This window comes from Tamandua tetradactyla, chromosome 26 (assembly GCF_023851605.1).
Source record: "Tamandua tetradactyla isolate mTamTet1 chromosome 26, mTamTet1.pri, whole genome shotgun sequence".
Taxonomy (NCBI): domain Eukaryota; kingdom Metazoa; phylum Chordata; class Mammalia; order Pilosa; family Myrmecophagidae; genus Tamandua; species Tamandua tetradactyla.
This window is the reverse complement of record NC_135352.1, coordinates 27975462-27993591: the sequence shown is the minus strand read 5'-3', so window position 1 is coordinate 27993591 and position 18130 is coordinate 27975462. Positions and strand designations below refer to the sequence as shown.

The window sequence follows — 18130 nt, the reverse complement described above, 5'->3', positions numbered from 1 at the left end:
CCATCAGTGACCAGCAATAGTTCGTTCCATGTCCCCCCTAGGCGTTGTCCCCATTAGCTCAATTTAAAATATACATGGCAGAAAATGTTCATTTCAGCAATATCCTTTATACTGTTGCCACTCAACAAAGCAAGCACAAATTGAACTTCATTGTCATTTAAAGAACAGTGACTTCTGAAACATCCAAAAAGCATAAGAGATTTGCTTATCCCATTCGGTAATTTGCCATCATTTCAATATATCAGTGTTCTGCTGCATTTTCTTTAACCCTTCCAAATTGAGTTCTTGGTAAAAAAAAAAACACTTTCAATTAGTAGCACAATATCAAAAATAAGAACAAAAACACTCGAACACACTGTTAAGTTAAAATGTGTATTTTGCAATAAAAATTCTAAGTAAAATTTTACAAAATTGTCACACAGGAGCCAACTTTAACATACATGCCATATTTACTTAGAAAAAGTTACAGAATTAATCAAAATGAATAACTGTCATTTATGAATGTAAGTCCCTTGCTTTGAGCAAAAAGAAAGCTCACCTCAATTGTCAGACTGAGAGCCAGTGAGACCCCATGGGGCAGGGACAGCTCAACATTGTCGAGAGAGGAGGCTGGGAGCCTGTCCTCCCTGGCTGTGGGTCCTTCTGCTTCTCCTCTCTGGCCTTCAGCTTTCCTGTGTACCAAAGTAGAGGCTCAGACAGGATTACTTCTAAAATCCTGTGTGCCATGGTCCTTTCATTTCAGAACAGTATATAATGTTACCACTATTTTCCTTTGATTGTAAACTTCATCAGAAAATAACTTAACATGCTCAAATTTTACTACGAGGAGTACTGTGATTTTTACTGTGACTCTCACCACCTTTGGGAAATTTCCATTTCCAAAGTTTCTGATTTGGTTCATTTTCTTACTTGGAAATTCCTGCTTGGGGGCATCCTCCACACACACCAATATACATGAAGAAATCAGCTGACAGTCCCTTTACTGAAGCTGTAGTTTATGGTTCCACTTTCATTGCATAGGCTGCCAGTGTTTCTGCTTAGGATCAAAGTATCTTCTATTTATGGAGTGTCCAGATGATTGATTTTGTCTTCTTTCCTTATATTCCACTTTTGTTATAAAAGTTGTATTTTAGTATGTACTTCCAGAATTTCTTCATCCCCTATGGCTTATAATCAACAGCTTGAAGTTTTTACAAAAATAGCTTGTATTAGAAGCGCAAATGATTTGTACAGGGACAAATGAGGATACTTATGCTGAGGGACCAGTGGCATTTCTGCACCCTATATTTGTAACTCTGTCCCTTGATTAACGTTTCATTTGGCCTTAAAAGAATCAATTCAGTTTGCTCATACCTTCTCTCAAATAAAACTTCTAGCTCCCCTTTTAATACTAAATATGATTTTTTGCAACAAAGACATGCTTGAGACAAAACACAAAACCATGAGCTCAGATAAATAATCTAAAATGCAGTTGACTTATCTCCAAATACAAATTCTAAAAGAAAAGGTTTTCAAGGCTTCAGCCATGCCTATGAACCCCCAAGTTCTAGGATACATCATTCCACATTATCATTTCTATAGTTTGACAAAAACAAGAATGCATAGCCTTAAGAAGGAACATACTATTAAAATTCATTACTGCAATTTTAACTTTTTCATAATAAATTCATAGCACAATATCACTAAAACTTGTTAATTATGAAAGATGTAATTTACAATCATTTCCTCTCATAATGATTCTAACATTATCCATTTTTTATTCTTAATTAAGTTCAATTTCAACTACCAGATTGTGAATTTGAGGTAGTTGCATAGTGGTTCCATTACATGACAGTGGTATATTTCAAAGTACCATGTGAAGTATTAGGTTAGATTTAAATTACAGAGGAAAATACAGTATCAAACGTTTTCACACTTGGCATACAAATGAAAAAAACCCAACAATTTCTTTAGTGATAAAAATACAGTTCCTTTGTGAGCATGGACACAATACATGGAATCTGCTTCTTTGCATGAAAAGTAGAATCAAAGCAATAGGACTCAAATTCTGTTGCTACCTTTCGGTTAACTCGAATAAGGATGTGCATAAGTTCAAGTTTGTTAGCATAAAGCCTCAGCATAGCACAAAGTGACTGAATAAACCAGGATCCATCCTTTGAATTTCGCCAGGAATAGTAACCTAAAAAGCAAATTATAACCAAAATACCACGGTTATTTGATTTTTGCTGATTTTATAAATTGCTACATTATTACAAAGATAAAATTAAGCATGAAATTTCACACGTCTTAACAGCAATAAAAAAGAAAAAAAAAGTGAAACCTTTGGTTTCAGGAGGAACGATGTTGAAGAGAGAGAGAAAAAAATGTGTACTGTGCATATACCTCTGCTTTCACCAAGGAAGACAGATTGTGGACTAACTCTACCATTCAATTAATGGAGTTCTATTTTCTGGCTCTCCTTCCAAAAGATTAAAAACAGGTAAACATGCAGAAGATAAGCAAAGATAAATACAAAGGAATTACAAATTGCATTGTATTTCAATCAGATTTAATCTTGTTTCAGTACTGGCTGATCCAAGAAATAAATTGCACATGTATGCACAAATTTGAGGGTCATTAATCTGTCTACAAGGCATCTGAAAAAAATATAATAAACACACCACAGAGTATCCAAAAATCCCAAAGAGGGAAAACAGTCTATTTTTTCAGATTAACTCTTGGAACCATTGCTTTAAATTTAGGAAGTACTTCATCTGGAAAGATGCCTGTAGGTTAAGGAAACCCTATTAAACATATTTAGGAAGATGTAACACAACTGTTTAAAAATACACTTATCCTATGCTTCCAAATTTTGTGACACCCTGAGCTAGTTGGATTATAAATAGTTGCATGATCAATAAACATTTACTTATATGATGATGGCACGTGCATTACAACCACACAAAAGTGGAGGTCATAGCCTATTAATATATATTTTTTACCATCTTTCTTTTCTTCCATTCTACTTCTACCTTCTCCTGTGCTATTCATTTCCAGTAAATGTAAAGGCTGCATAAAAATTATGCTGAATCTTTTCCTTGTAAGTCAAAAATTAAAATTTATTCTGCATCTCTTAAGTGGTAGTTTAAATGAATAAAAAAGTAACAATAGTACAGTAGCCTCAGGGAGAAAAATAAATCCTTTCATTAATCCACAAGTGAGTAAATTAATCCTGATTAATCTACAATAAACAAGTTGACTTTAGCTCATTTATACATTACCCAAATAATGAAAAGTTTGGATTTTCCAGTTAACTTCTACAATTATCCCCTCTGAAGAAAGCTTTATTTCCTATCATCCAAAGAATTCTGGGAAACATACTTTTCTCCTACTCCTAAAAGTAGGTAAAGCTCTGGCCTTCGTCTACGCTGCAGCATAGCATCCTACCTGGTATTAAGTTCATGAATGACACTGTGCTAGATGTAGGTCTATCTATAGATAGACCTACCTACCTACCTACCTACCTACCTATATGAATTTTTCTACCCAAACTTCTGACAAAGATAACTATCTGAAACTTCTCTCTATGGTTAAGGTACTCTAAAATATAGAAAGTTAGTTGTTCTTTAGAAACATCAAAATCTTGATAGCCTTTGTAACACTTTTCATTGTTTAATTCTACAATTAGTCCCAGTACAATTAATTTACTATTTACTTATAAGGCTATTTGCAAGTTTCTTACCAGGTGCTGTAGAATATGCATACAAGAAGTCTGCCTCAACTGGTATTTTCTGACATGCCATGTCATCATCAACACCACTGTCTGTCTCAATGCCACAGTCCAACTCTGTACCTCTGCAGGCCTGGATGTTAGAAAACAAACTTTTCTTCAAAAAAATACATATATACACAACTTGGTATTATTTCTGAAAACTGTAATAAAAATTATGCTGAATCTTTTTGTTGTATAAGCTTGAAATTAAAATTTACTCCGGTTCTCCTAATGTGGTAGTTTAAATGACTAAAAAAGTAACAATAGCACAGCTGCAGGGTGGGGGTGGGGGATAAATCTTTTCACTAATCCACAATTGAGTAAATTAATCTCTGATTAATCTTTAATAAACAAGTTGACTTTAGCCCATTTATACCTTACCTGAATAATGAAAAGTTTGGGTTTTCCAGTTAGACTTCTACAATTATCCCCTCTGAAGAAACTCGTTAATTTTTTCAGGTCAATAGGTCCATTTGTTCCAAAAATTACTCCTTCATCACCATGGCTTAGAATCACACAAATAAAACTGCTCCTTTTGCTATGATCTTCTTTAGAAACTTGAAAGACATTTACAAATTAGGAAAAAACAAAAAAAATCACATTATTTTATTCAACAATGTCAGATATGGGAATAAGATGTATGGGAATAAGATGAAGAAATCAAGAAATCAAGAATTGAACTAAGAGATGATCTAAACCAAATGTACGGCAGAACGAAATACCTCAATCCATCTAAGGGACTTGGCATGAATAACTTTTTTCACTTCTTACAAAAATAGGTAAGTTGAGGATTATGTACAGTATAATTCTACAATGATCATACTATGCTATATCTGTAATTATGGCTAGATCATAATATAAAATTGAACAACAAAGATTCATCTTTGAATTATTTCTTACCATTATATAACAATTCCATAATTTCTTCACGTGTAAGATCATTTTTATTCATGACTTGGTATTTCAAGTTCCTGAATGTTTCCCTGAGGTTTGCTGCATCTACATCTGTACCAGACCGCGATGCCATACCTTGGAACAGAAACAATTACTTTTAATCACAACAGACACAATAAACAATAAATTAATCCTTTCAAAAAGCTAAGAAAATTCTAATTATTTTGATTATGGCAACCAAAAATCTCTTTAATTTCTTGGCATATAAGACACTTGATAATATAAGCTGTTATTAGTGTTACGGCCACAAGGATATCTTTCATAGCTGCTTTGATAGTGAAAACAGAAGCAACTTAAATGCCAAACTATGGAGATCTGGTTAAACAAGTTATGATTAATTCATATAATGGAATGTTGTGTTGCCATTAAAATCTTGTAGACAACATTTCCATGGGAAAAAAATGTCATTGTTTTAAAACGAAAAAAAAACAGAAAATATGATCCTACTTTCTTAAAACACATAAGAAAAACTGTATTTCCTTGAGTCTAAGTGTTTCGCAATTTTAAGATACATTATTACTTTCATAATATCTTTCCAAGGTTAAAGGAAAAAAAAATGGTACATTAATACTGCCCACTAGCAGCATTCTGCTGTGAGTAATCTCCTTAAATCTTCCAATCACCATGAGGTAATTACTAGCCTTATTTGTATAGATGTGGAGATGTAGCACAGAACAGTTACAGTGCTTGTCTAAAGTAACTACTGTTAGACCTGTATCCAGGGATCCTAGCATTTTATCACTGTACAGTATCTTCTCCAAAAGCGTATGCATCCTACAATGTATCTGGATTTCAAAAATGCTACAATCTGAGGGAAACACACCTTAGAACTGAGTACATTTAATATGTACGAATATAGTAAAGAGAGGATGTCTATGCTTCAAAAACATTACTGATTATCTCTGGGCAGTTTGATGAGTGGTTTTCATCTTTTTTTTTTTTTTTAACTAATTTGTAATTCCTGATGTTTCTATTATGGACATGTGGTCTTTCTAGAAAATTAAAATAAGCTTATCAAGGTTTTGACATGAGGAAAGCCGAGGATAGCATGCAGCTGTTTGACCAGGTCAGTGACATCTGGTGCTAACTGGTGAGCCCCTCAGAAGAGAGCACATGGCTGCCAGAGATTGCTTAAAGATTATGACTTTCCAATTTCAAAACAGAAAAACTGAATCTAAGGAAAAAGCCAGAGACTATTGGTCTAAATATTTTTAGGGGGACAGGGGTAGAGTGGAATGACGTGTGTTTTGTTTGTTTTTTTAAAGAATAGGTTCAACAGTTTAAAATCCTACAGGAAGGGGTACCATAACTAGCAATGTGAAGCAGAATATCTAGAAGCAAACATTTAAAAGTTTTTTTTACATGGGCAGGCACCAGGAATTGAACTCTGGGTCTCCGGCATGGTAGGCGAGAATTCTACCTGCTGAGCCACCATCGTACTAGCCTTGTCTTTTACTTTTTGAAAAACTGTATCTCAACTTAGTCAAAAGTAATAAAAATGGCACTACTCAGGTTCAGAGACCCATTTTCACCTACTCTCTCTTCATTCCTTCTAACTAATCTTGCGTATCTTGGCAGTGTAATCCAGCTTTTCTCTGTTTTCACTCCTGCCCTGGTTCTAAACACCTCATACCTCGATTGCCTCAGTAGTCACCTAAATGGGATCCAGTTTACATAACTAAAAATTCACTCTAATACTATTAAAATAACAATTGAAAGAAATATCACAGCGTCAATTAAAAAATGAGTAACAGGGAAAAAGCCAAAATGTTCATTCAGATAGCAAATTAAGCAAATGGTATATTTATAGAATGAAGTGTTATCATTAAAATAACAGATATGAAAATTATGTAGCAACATGGAAAAATAGCAGTTGAACAGGTAGGATACAATATTGACTGCACATTAAGAATAAAGGCAATTTAAAAAAACTGACAAGGTCTCTCTAAGCCAGCTTGGCAGGTGAACTCACTGCCCTCCCCCCTACAGGGTACATGACTTCCAGGGGTATAAATCTCCCTGGCAATGTCGACATGGGACAGAACTCCTTGGACGAGCCTGAACCCAGCATTATGGGACTGAGAAAGATTTCTTGACAAAAATAGAGAAGAGAGAAATGAGACAAAATAAAGTTTCAGTGGCTGAGAGATTTCAGAGTCGAGAGGTTAATCTGGAGGTTATTTTTATGCATTATATAGACATCCCTTTTTAGTTTATGGTGTATTGGAATGGCTGGAGGGAAGTACCTGAAACTGTTGAGCTGTGTTTCAGCAGCCTTGATTCTTGAAGACAACTGTATAATGATAAAGCTTTTACAAAGTGACAGTGCGGTTGTGAGAACCTTGTGTCTGATGTTCCTTTCATTGAGGGTATAAGACAGATGAATAGAAAAGTATGGATAATAAATAAATAAATAATAGGAGGGATAAGATAAAATAAATTGGATAGATTGAAATACTAGTGGTCATTGAGAAGGAGGGGCAAGGGGTATGGATGTATGAGCTGTTTCTTTTTTCTTTCTTTTTCTAGAGTGATGCAAATGTTCTAAAAATGATCATGATGATGAATATACAGTGATGATACTGTGAGTAACTGATTGTATACCATGTATGAACTATATGTGTATGAAGATTTGTCAATAAAAACAAAAACTGACCAGCAAAAATGTTGGGAAATACAAATACATTAAAATGTTAAATACCTTTCCAGCACTTTGAGGCATTTTTTTTCTAGAAAAATATTTTGAAATTTATTATTAGATTCAAATCTTATGTAATATAGAAACTTAGGAGGTTTGGCAATCAAGCCACAGGGAGTTTAAAGAGAACAATTTTAATAGGGTAGGAGATGTAGAAAACAAAAAACAGGTTCAACAGGGAATGAAAAGAAACGAAGATGGCAAGATTAAAGTACGTATACAAAATTTAGGGTTTTAAGAAAAGAAGGAGACAAAAATCAGTTCAAGAGCTTAAGATGAAAGAATGAACACAACGAGCAGTCTCACCACCCTACCCCTCTCTACGTGGGACATGACTCCCAGGGGTGCGGACCTTCCTGGCAACGTGGGACAGAGATCTTGGAATGAGCTGAGACTCAGCATCAAGGGATTGAGAAAACCTTCTCGACCAAAAGGGGGAAGAGGGAAATGAGACAAAGAGTCAATGGCTGAGAGATTCCAAACAGAGTCGAGAGGTTATCCTGGAGGTTATTCTTATGCATCAAGTAGATATCATCTTGTTATTCAAGATGTAATGGAGAGGCTGGAGGGAACTGCCTGAAAATGTAGAGCTGTGTTCCAGTAGCCATGTTTCTTGAGGATGACTGAATAATGATACAGCTGTAACAATGTGACTGTGTGATTGTGAAAACCTTGTGTCTGATGCTCCTTTTATCTACCTTGTCAACAGACGAGTAGAACACATGGAATAAAAATAAATAATAGGGGGAACAAATGTTAAAATAAACTTAGTCTGAAATGCTAGTGATCAATGAAAGCAAGGGGTAAGGGGTATGATAGGTATAATCTTTTTTTTTTCTTTCCTGTGTTCGTTTTATTTCTTTTTCTATTGTCTTTTTGTTTCTTTTTCTGAATTAATGCAAATGTTCTAAGAAATGATGAATATGCAACTAGGTGATGATATTGTGAATTACTGATTATGTATGTTGTTTTATTTTCTTATTTTTTTAATTAATAAATAAATTTTAAAAAGATGAAAGAATGTAAAAGAAAAATTACTTTAAGATAGAGTCTTTGTTAGATAAGAAATTAAAGTCAATAGAGCAACTAAAGATAAAAGGAAGTAAAATGATACAGATTATGGGTTAAGAGTTTGGGTTTTGGAGTCAGAATAAGGCTTAAATCTCAGCTCTGTGTTACTAAATTATCCATATGACTCATCAAGATTTTTTAACCTTTCAGAATCTAACAGCAGTTGTTTTTGGGAACTATTGTAAAAATTAAATGAACACTTGCTGTGACATGCTTGCACAGTTCCTGGAAAGTGAAAATATCACTATACTGTTGGGAGCTTTCTATCAGCAAAAAAGAGGGATCAGGAGGATAAAGAAGCAAGGTTACAGAATTTAGGGCAGAAGAGGCAAAGCATTCAGACAGGAGGACAGCTCCTGGAAGGAGGGAGAGACTTGGAAAATGGGTAGAAGTAGTAACAGTTTGTGTTAACTGTGAGACCTGAACGGTCCCGCCCTATCTCTACTTCATGGATTTTCTGTGTGACAGTTTTCTGACTAATAACATATCAATACTGCCTCATGGTACAAATATGTGAAAAGGACTAAAAATTATGTAAGATACATACCAGTGCTTTCATGAAAGTTTTTATTATTAATTATTATACATAAACCCATTTCAGGATAATCCATTTTGTAACTACTGTCCAAGGATATTCCAGAGTCCATTGATTTGCTTCCATGGAAGATCTTTCTGTTTGGAAATCAAAGGACAGGTAGGAATGACCAATGCTGCTACTCACATTAAGAAAACTCACAAGAACAGATAACATTTATTAAATATTATATACCAGATAGCACGCTAAATTTCCTCATTTAAACTTTTCCTCTTTGAAATTTCACAACAACCCTTTTACAGAAGAGGAAATGAGCCTCTGTGAGGGTCATAAAAAGTAAAAGGGCCAAAGGTTATGTATGCAGAACTGAAGCATGGGAACCTCGAATGGAAGCATGTGGTGGGCTTCAGAGTTTAGGCTTTTGACCTCTACAGTTTGCACTTTCCTCTACACAGACTTTTGAATAGATTTTAAACTTTCAAATTTCTTGCATTTTTGAGACTACTTTATCCTTTAAGGTAAGACTAAAATCTTGAAAATTATTCTGAAATTACAAGAATCCCCAAAATGCAAATATCACAAAAAATACAATATACACAAAAATTCCTAATTGCTCCCTAAACTCTGAGCTGTACAAATTAATAACTCATTAACATATAGAAACAGTATTATAAATAATACTGAGGGTCACATCTAAAAATCTGCCATCTAGACTAAGGTCAGATAGTAAGTATTTAGGCGTGTAGGCCATACAATCTCTGTTGTAGTTACTCACCTCTGCTGTGAAAGTAGCCCTGGACAATGTGTAAGTGAAGGGATGTGGCTATGCTTCAATCAAACTTGATAAAAAAACAGACTGTAAGCCTGACCCCTGATCCAGACCTAGACTCAACATGCGTAGGAAGATCCAAACACCAATATCCTAAATCCATACTCAGGTACTGAACCTTAAAATAGTTCATATTTTGGGTGGGCCACTGTGGCTCAGCAGGCGGAGTTCTCGCCTGCCATGCCCGAGAACTGGGTTTGATTTCTGGTGCCTGCCCATGGAAAATGAAAAAAAATTTTTTTCATATTTTACCCAATTCTAAGAAAATTTTGGAAAAAAGATTAAAAGTAGTAAATTAAAGGTCAAAAGAGAACTATATATTTAACTAGAGGTGAAGATCAACACATCTTACGGATAAGAAAATTAAAACCCTGAAAAGTTGAGTGACTTGACGAAGGTCACACAGACAATGGGTCACAGAGCTGTAACTCCATCTCCCTACTCCCATTCCACTCTCCCTCTCGAGGCCTCCTTAGGAGGCAGGCACAGACAGCCAGACTGAGAGTGCATACACCTGACAAAAGGAAGAGACTCCAAATGCTAGAGAACGCGAGGGTACTTACCATAAGACCAAAACAGCTCTAAACCTGTTTTGGGCTCCCATGTGATTTACTACTTAAATGATACTGCATATGCAACATCATTTAAATGAAAATGGGTAAATCACTTTAAAATGACTAAAAAAAAATTTTTTTAATGGGATTGCATTTCAAAGGTTTAATTTCTAGGAAAATTCCTTTGCCTGTAACCTAGCTCCCTAAAGCTGACATTTAAATGAAATATGCTACATCATTACTATTAAATTGTATATAATACCGTTATAAAACTATTCTTAAGTACTAAAATTAGGTTGTAATTCTCAGGGCAACCCAGAAGAAGAATGCTGGGTCCAAGAAAGAAACTTTCAAAATCCTAAATGCATAATAAAAGGAAAGAATTAAATTACAGGTGTTTGAGTATGATCATTTTCCTTTCTCCATCTACTAGTTAGTGGAACCATTAATAAATAGGAAGGTAAGAAAAAAAAACAAAGGGTAAAAGATAATCCATAACTAAAGAATTGTTCCCCTGAATAATAGAATTGGGTTTTCATTTTAGTCTTAATACTCAAAACTCCCCCTAAAAGCAAAACCTTTAAACCTTCCGTAGAACAATTTGGGAAGGCAGAGAAGCACCTAAGTTCTCTCCTCGGGCATCCTTCTGGTTCCAGGAGTGGGTTTCTGTCTATGGGTCTGACACTGTGCTGGGTCTTTCAAAATGTTTTCCCGAATCTTCCCCAGAATCCCACAAAAGTTTTATCATCTCCATTTTAAAGATAGATTCAGAGAAGTTAAGTTAACTTGTGAAAAGCCACACAGTTGTCTTCAAGACCTGATCTCTTGAAAGCTCTTCTGCTTCCCCAATCCTCAAACTTTGCTATAAATATACCATCTTTCTTTAATTATGTAAGATTCATTTAAATACTCACGTTTCCGAACTTTTAATGGATTTTGAATCCACTGAGTTTTCAGTGTTCTCCATGATATTCTTAGAATATAAAAATAGAACCAGTCATTATAAAACCACTGCATCATATTCATTATTCCAATGATTAGTTCTCCAAATTAATACTTTATATGTACATTTCACATTAGTATTACCACTTCTTCCCCAGCTTTGCCTCTATTGTTAAAGGTTTCTATGAGTTAGATCAACAATCCTTTGCAAAGTATGTACAATGCAGCCCATATTTCTCTCTCTCTGAGATTTGAATTACATCTAGTGAAGTACATAAAGAAGTATGCAGCTGGACGAATTTTTACATTTATATATATTTATATATATTTATATCTCCCTCACCTCCAAAAGCCTTTAAGTTTGACCTAGTGAAATATACTTCTAAGAATGCAGCCTAAGGAAAGCATCATGGCCAGGGGTGGGGTGGGGGGGTAGTATAAAAAAATTAGGAATTTGAGAACAGAGAAATAGCTAAATTATGGTATAGCCACAATAGTCGTTAATGCAGCTATGCATTTTTTTGAAAGAACTTATCAATGATACAGTAAAATGCTCACAATATAAGGCTTAGTGTAAACAGGCTATAAAGTTATATGAAACACTATACTCTCAATTAAAATATACACAAGAAAAAAGACCAAAAATAAACAAACATCTTTACACATTAACATATTAACAGCAGCAGCTGTCTGAGTGATAGGATTACCGGTACCTTATTTATCTCTTAATATTCCTCCATATTTTCTAATTTTTCTATAATATCTGCTTTTTTTTTTTTTTATGCTGTATGGCGGGTATCACATTTCTTTCTTTTTCCATGTGGTATCTTGTTATTATAGCATCATCTGGTGAATTTATTTGTTTTTCTTGGCTGTTTGCTTTTTGGGAAGTGCATAGGCCGGGAATTGAACCCAGGTCTCTCACGTGGCAGGCGAAAAGTCTACCACTGAACTACCCTTGCACCCTGCTTTGTTTCTAAAGTTAGAAAAGAGTAAAAGGATTATTTTATAAAATATCTTTACTGAACTACATCAACCAGTATTAGCCAGCCTGTTTCAGCCGTTTCAAGAGTGATAAAAAGAGGGGTACTACTCTCCTACGATGAATGGAACAATCCCCTGTCTGCTTTGCACTATGCCCCAGTCTTATCCTTTCTCTTTTTAGCATTCAACAAAGGTTCAAGGAAATCTTAAATTTCATTCAACCACAAATATCACAGAGATGAACTTGCCTGTATACATGTCAATTCTAAGCAAGACCATAAGTCAAAATATTCATCCATAGCTGAGAAACCAAGTTTGGGTTAATGAGATGAACTGAGAGAACAGTATGCTAACACGTCTAGAAACATAGACAAATACATAAGTAGTTTACTGATATTATACTACAATCCATGAGAAAATAAATGATCTATCTTTCTAGACCTTAAGGCTAGGTTGTAGAAGATCTGGAGCAAAAACAGTGGTAAATAAGAGAGTAGTAAAGAAGCTGAACTTGGAGCTCCTGTCAGTGTCATATTTGAAACTGCAGACTGCCCCAAATTGGCTCTTTTAATGAACCTGCCAAATGCAGAGCTCTTTAGTGATGTGTTCAGGAACCCCTAAACGTTGAAAGGTCCCCATCAGTAACTAAGGCTCTAAAATCTCTTATCAAACACTTTCTTTTACAAATAGTGCAATAACTCTTGGACTAAAATAGTCTAACAACATTGCTAGCAATAAAGCTGTGGGGTAAAACTATTCTGTCCTTGCACTGGTAATAGAAGGTTTAGATTTTAAATAGGAGCCAACTTTCCAGAGTTTTAAAATATTTACTTATCTGATCAGACTAATGTAAGATTCTGCTGAAATATTAAGTGACATCTTAGTTATCATTACATTTTCATACAGTAAAACAATTTTCTCTAACCAATTAGTTCTCAAAAGTTAAAGAACACTTCAGATAGAGCAGTCTTAATACAAGTAATGACTTAATTACACCTGATATCAGGCATGAGATAGATGATTGTTTCAGTAAGTTAATTTGTGGCTGGGAGAAAAAAAATACGAATTCTTTTAGAATAGGATTTCAAAAACCAAATGTCCTAATGTTTGATAAGGATTTGTCAGGTACAAATACGTTAATATACGGTCAGTATCTGAATATTATATATCACAAATAACAGTCAGTTGACCTTTATATACTACTAAAAATGTTTATGATGGTAAATAAAATCCTCATAATAGAAGACATGTGCATTTGCTCTCTGCTTGTCACCATCTGCTTTTTCTAAGTGAAAGCACAAAACGCATATTCTTGGAAGCAGAGCCTTGGTTCTTGCAGAACTCACTAAAGTGTTACACTAAGCATTACCTCACCTCCCCATCAGCTAATGCCCAGCTGAAAACATATTATTCTGTGGGTGGTGATCTCATCTTAGAAGGAGTAAAAAAAATGATTTCCTAAGGGAAGATACTTTTAACAGCCCTAAATTATAACAGGAGTTAAGGTTCTTAGGTCATTTTAACTTGACAAAACATAAAGAAGAAAAATAAACATGGGGGATTAAAATATATATCCTAACATAGCAATGGATTAGCACTCATTTGTTTCTTTTTTACTGCATATGTGCAAATCTTATCATTTCAAGATGTTGACAATAACAAAGTAAAATTTCTGAACATACATTAGGTCCCAGGGAGAAGTTCTAGTAGACCAACTGACAGTAGATGGCAACATGTAATTCTGTTCTTAGAATCACCTCTCTAGCTCCTAGATCTCTTTAATGCTTGCCATTGAAGCTACAACAGTCAGATCTTCAAAAGTTAAAAATATTGTCAGTAATTTTATACTATTTATTACTATCACTTTACTTGAATAGGATTCAAACCAGGATCTGTCTGACTTTAAAGGGCAGACTCCCACTATTGTATGGCTTTGTACCATACAAGAGCAATAAGGCTAGATATCATTTCAAGAAACAAAACAAAAATCCATAACTTCAAAGACTCTAATTACGAGGAGACAAATAGCCCAAATAATATGACAGAAAGTGAGTGAAGAGACAATGAAACTATAAATAGCGTACTTATGCTAAATCTTGAAGTAGATGAGAATGATGATTATGGTATTTCTGCTATCACTGAGTAATTCATTACTCAGAGTAAAATTAATTGGTTTCATATTACACTTTCAGTATAAATCATTAAGACAAATTTTTTATACCTCTAGTTGCCTCTAAAGGAAAGGTGAAGCCTTTGCAGGATGACCTCTGGGGATAGAGGACTTCAGTCAAAGAATCTAAAAATTATCAGGATTGTACTAATTACCTGATAGAGAGGACAAAGTCTCAAAAGCAGTCACATTTCCAGATTAAGTAGTGAAACAGAAAGAATATCCTTTCCACAACAGCTTCGATAAGATTTCAGCTGCCTTATACTAGAGATTTTACTGAAATCTTTTCCCATCTGGTCTCTTAATTTCCTTTGGGACTTCTAAAATTTATATCAGTGCCCGGTGAAGTCAATCTTTTCATGTTTACTATGTAATTAAGGTAAAAACATGGGAATGGGAAATCAAAATTAAACACGAAGCTCAATTATGCTGTAAGAACAAATAAAGCCATTCCTTCCTTTTCCCAGTGTGTGCCACAGGACCAAGGAAGACAAGCTGGGTGCTACACACGATTCAGAGCCCCAGAGTTTATGCCATAAACCAGAAAGAAAACAGTACTTACAACGTGTGAGGAGTCTTTCTTCCCCTCCCTCAACTGAAGTCCTGAGATGACTTTCTGGAGGAACAAAGAAACAGGTAAGTGCAGCTCTGTATACTTTGTATAAAACAAATATACATTGAAGGATCTTTTTGTAAAAGATACACTAGTAACCTGTAATGTTCCCTTTTCCCTATTGAGAATCACTGCCCTGGTGAATTGGGATTCAGGTTTATAACCATCAGATTAAAAATGTCCTGCATGCCAAAAAGAGCTCAAAACTGCCCAAAGTCAAAGTCGGTAGCATTTATTCATTTTACATTTGCACCATAATAATTTATTGAACACCTACTGTGTACAGAGCATTATATCAAACTCTGAGTATATGAAGTCATGGATGAAACAAAGTCCCTGGCCCCATGTGGGCTGATATCAATGGTCACGGAGTATTTGAAAGTAGCTCAACAAGGCAGATGTCAGACAGTCCACATCAGATAATTTTATCTTACTCTACCCTAATTCAGAAACTCTATAAGCTTATATTCTTATAGAGCATTATTTGAAGGCAAGAAAAAAATATGCAGAGAAATAACTAACATTACATAGTTTTACATTTACTGGTACTATCTCATAGATCCTCATGACTCTGTGAGGTATGTATTTCATACCCAATTTATGGATGAGTTAGTAAATTGTTGTGATTAGGACTTAGTCTCAGGTTGTCTGATAGAGTATGTTTTTTCTTCCATTACATTTTTATTTAAATGTGTACAAACCATTCTAAGAACATAGCTAAGAGTCTAAGAATTACTGTATCTTTTTTCAGGCCCAAACACTAGTGATTCCCATTTAAGATAGAGCTTAAAAAACTACCTAATACTGGGCACCAGAATCAATAAAAATGTCATTCATGAAAATAAAGGTTGCCTATAGCATCAGAAAGGGGATGAAGCAGTAAGAGATTGTGTCAAATTAGGTTTGAAAGCAAAAGAGTAAAGAACATGGTAATTGCCTAAGTCAAAAGAGAATTCAGTATCCTAAAATAGCAGGAGGCAAGGCTTTATTTCAGGATAGTAAAAGGAAATTTGATTTAATTAGGTACAATGTTTCATTGCTTTTACCTTGAACAGGGTTTACTGCCACTCCAGTGAAGTGTTTATATTCATTACCACACATTCTCACTTTCAAAAGCCTTCTTTGGCAAAAGAGCAGAGCAAAACCAAAGCTCAAGCACCAGGCTGTGACAGAGGTGGTTTAAATTTTACATTTTATTCTTAGAGATCATGTCACCACTAGCACATTCAAAGTGGCTAAGCACATTTTGACACAGACTGGTCTAAGCACCTTGCTGTGTATCTCCTACCGCTATCTTGTATATTCATACTGTTACGGGGACTCCAAATTTTACTTCCCTTTCTTAAGTCACCTCTTTTAACTTTAATTTCCTATGTAATCCCAAAACAGATTATTTTTTTCATAGGTCGGGCATAATTATTATGAAGCATAATACTGCAGTAACAAGACAAATGGAAGGACATCCAGACATTAATGCCAGGCTCTGCACAGAAAAACAATAAGGAACTCCAAGATAAGTTAGCATGGTCCCTGTCCACATGGACTTGGCTTACAATCTAGCAGGGAAGATAGTGAACCAAGTACCTGCAAAGGGTATAACACAAGTTATAAGGGAAATGTTGGATGTGAGAGAAACACAGATTAGGAAGACCTAACCTTGAAGTATTTAATTATAGAAGGATAAGCAGGAGTTCTCCAAGCAAAAGTGAGGGGTCGGAAGGAAGGGAATGCCAGAGTGCCCAGGCAGAGAACAGGTATGGAGGTTAACACAGCTGTGCAGAAAGTGAAACCTGGCAATTGTAAAAGACAAGGCAGGGGCCAACTAACGCTTGGCTTTGTTAACGATGTTAAAGGGATTGGCTTTACCCTAAGGGCAAAGGTATACAGGCATGACTTTCTAGATTTTCATTTCATAAAGCTGTCGGTGCTGTAAAGAATGGGCCAAAGAGGTGGATGATGGGTCTGAAGTGTGGGAGATAAGTTAGGTGGCTGCTGTAGTCAGATGAGTCTAGGGTGGCCAAAATCAGAGATGGAGAGAAATGGGCTGATCGGGAAAGGGATGGCGTGGGCAGGAAGGAGCAACAGAAAGAGGATGTCTGAATAACTGTCTGGGAATCCGTTTACTGAGAATGAGGAAAGAGGCAGCTTGGGAAGCAAAGCTTGTGAAAGGGCTTATTGAATAAAGAGTGTCTAGTGTGAAATGGTAACCCTATTCAATTTATGTCTTGAGGGGATTTCAGAGCAGCTCCTAAGTGACTTTGCTCACAGATTCTAAGAAGGAGCAGAAAACCATCATATCTTAAAAGGAATTTGAGTATCATGCTCGAAATAACTTCTCTGGAAAAGCTAAACCACAGAGTTAACAGTTAAAAATCTAGGGTCCAGATACACAGGGCAGTAGAGACCAAGCCCCTGTTAAAAAAAAAAAAAAAACCACAAAGGAGCCAGAGAATCAGGCCCAGGGCCAGCTCTCCTCGGTTAGCACCGGGCCAGCCACACACCCTCGGGGCACCGTTTCCCGGGGTCAGTCCTCCGCTCCGCGATCCACCACACAAGGGTGCAGTCTCGGCCGCGGTCACTAATCAGCATCCTACTGCCCAGCTCCGGGCTTCCGGCCCGGCCTCCCGCTCCTCGGCCTGTAGCTCCCAGGGCTTCAGCGCTCATCCCCGCACCCACCGTCGCGGCAAAACAAAAGAGATGCAGCCAGGCGCGTGCCTACCAGCTCCGCCTAGTCCGAGCAGCTGTGGCCTCGGGCAGGGCCCCGGGGCCGGCGCTGGGCTAGGGAGGTAAGAGGGGAGCGGGCCCAGGGCTGAGGGCGCCGCGGCGACTGAAAGGGCGAGGGCGACACTCACCGCACAGTCGTCAAAGGCCGCTCCCGCACACCCTGCTCCGCTCCGCTCGGTGCTAGTGGAGCTCTGCGCGCCGCAGCGGGAAGAGGTGAGCTAGCGAACAGGGCTCGCCCCCGTCTCACCCCGCGCCAGGACGCCTTGCCCCGCCCCCAGCCCGTTACACCTCTCCCCTGCGGCCGA

General features: G+C 36.4%; 1 protein-coding gene and 1 long non-coding RNA gene across 3 annotated transcripts; one reads left to right on the top strand and one right to left on the bottom strand.

Moving 5' to 3' along the window:
* Nucleotides 1-358: 358 nt before the first annotated feature.
* Nucleotides 359-18113, bottom strand: CASP3 (caspase 3). 2 transcript variants are annotated; one of them, XM_077144480.1, is made up of 8 exons: nt 17954-18113; nt 15051-15104; nt 11307-11365; nt 9022-9146; nt 4652-4780; nt 4133-4308; nt 3722-3842; nt 359-2179 (listed from the first exon to the last, which is right to left on the bottom strand). In XM_077144480.1, exons 3-8 carry the CDS (start codon nt 11357-11359, stop codon nt 1950-1952), a joined length of 834 nt encoding a protein of 277 aa, XP_077000595.1. In that variant the 5' UTR covers nt 11360-11365; nt 15051-15104; nt 17954-18113; the 3' UTR covers nt 359-1949. The 2 variants fall into 2 exon arrangements, with proteins under 2 accessions (XP_077000595.1, XP_077000596.1); XM_077144481.1 differs by lacking the exon at nt 9022-9146 and having other exon boundaries at nt 17954-18109.
* LOC143669885 (uncharacterized) lies at nt 9072-17401 on the top strand. Its single transcript, XR_013169106.1, has 3 exons — nt 9072-9168; nt 14956-15124; nt 16507-17401. It is a non-coding gene; the product is annotated as an uncharacterized LOC143669885 (long non-coding RNA).
* Nucleotides 18114-18130: the final 17 nt, after the last annotated feature.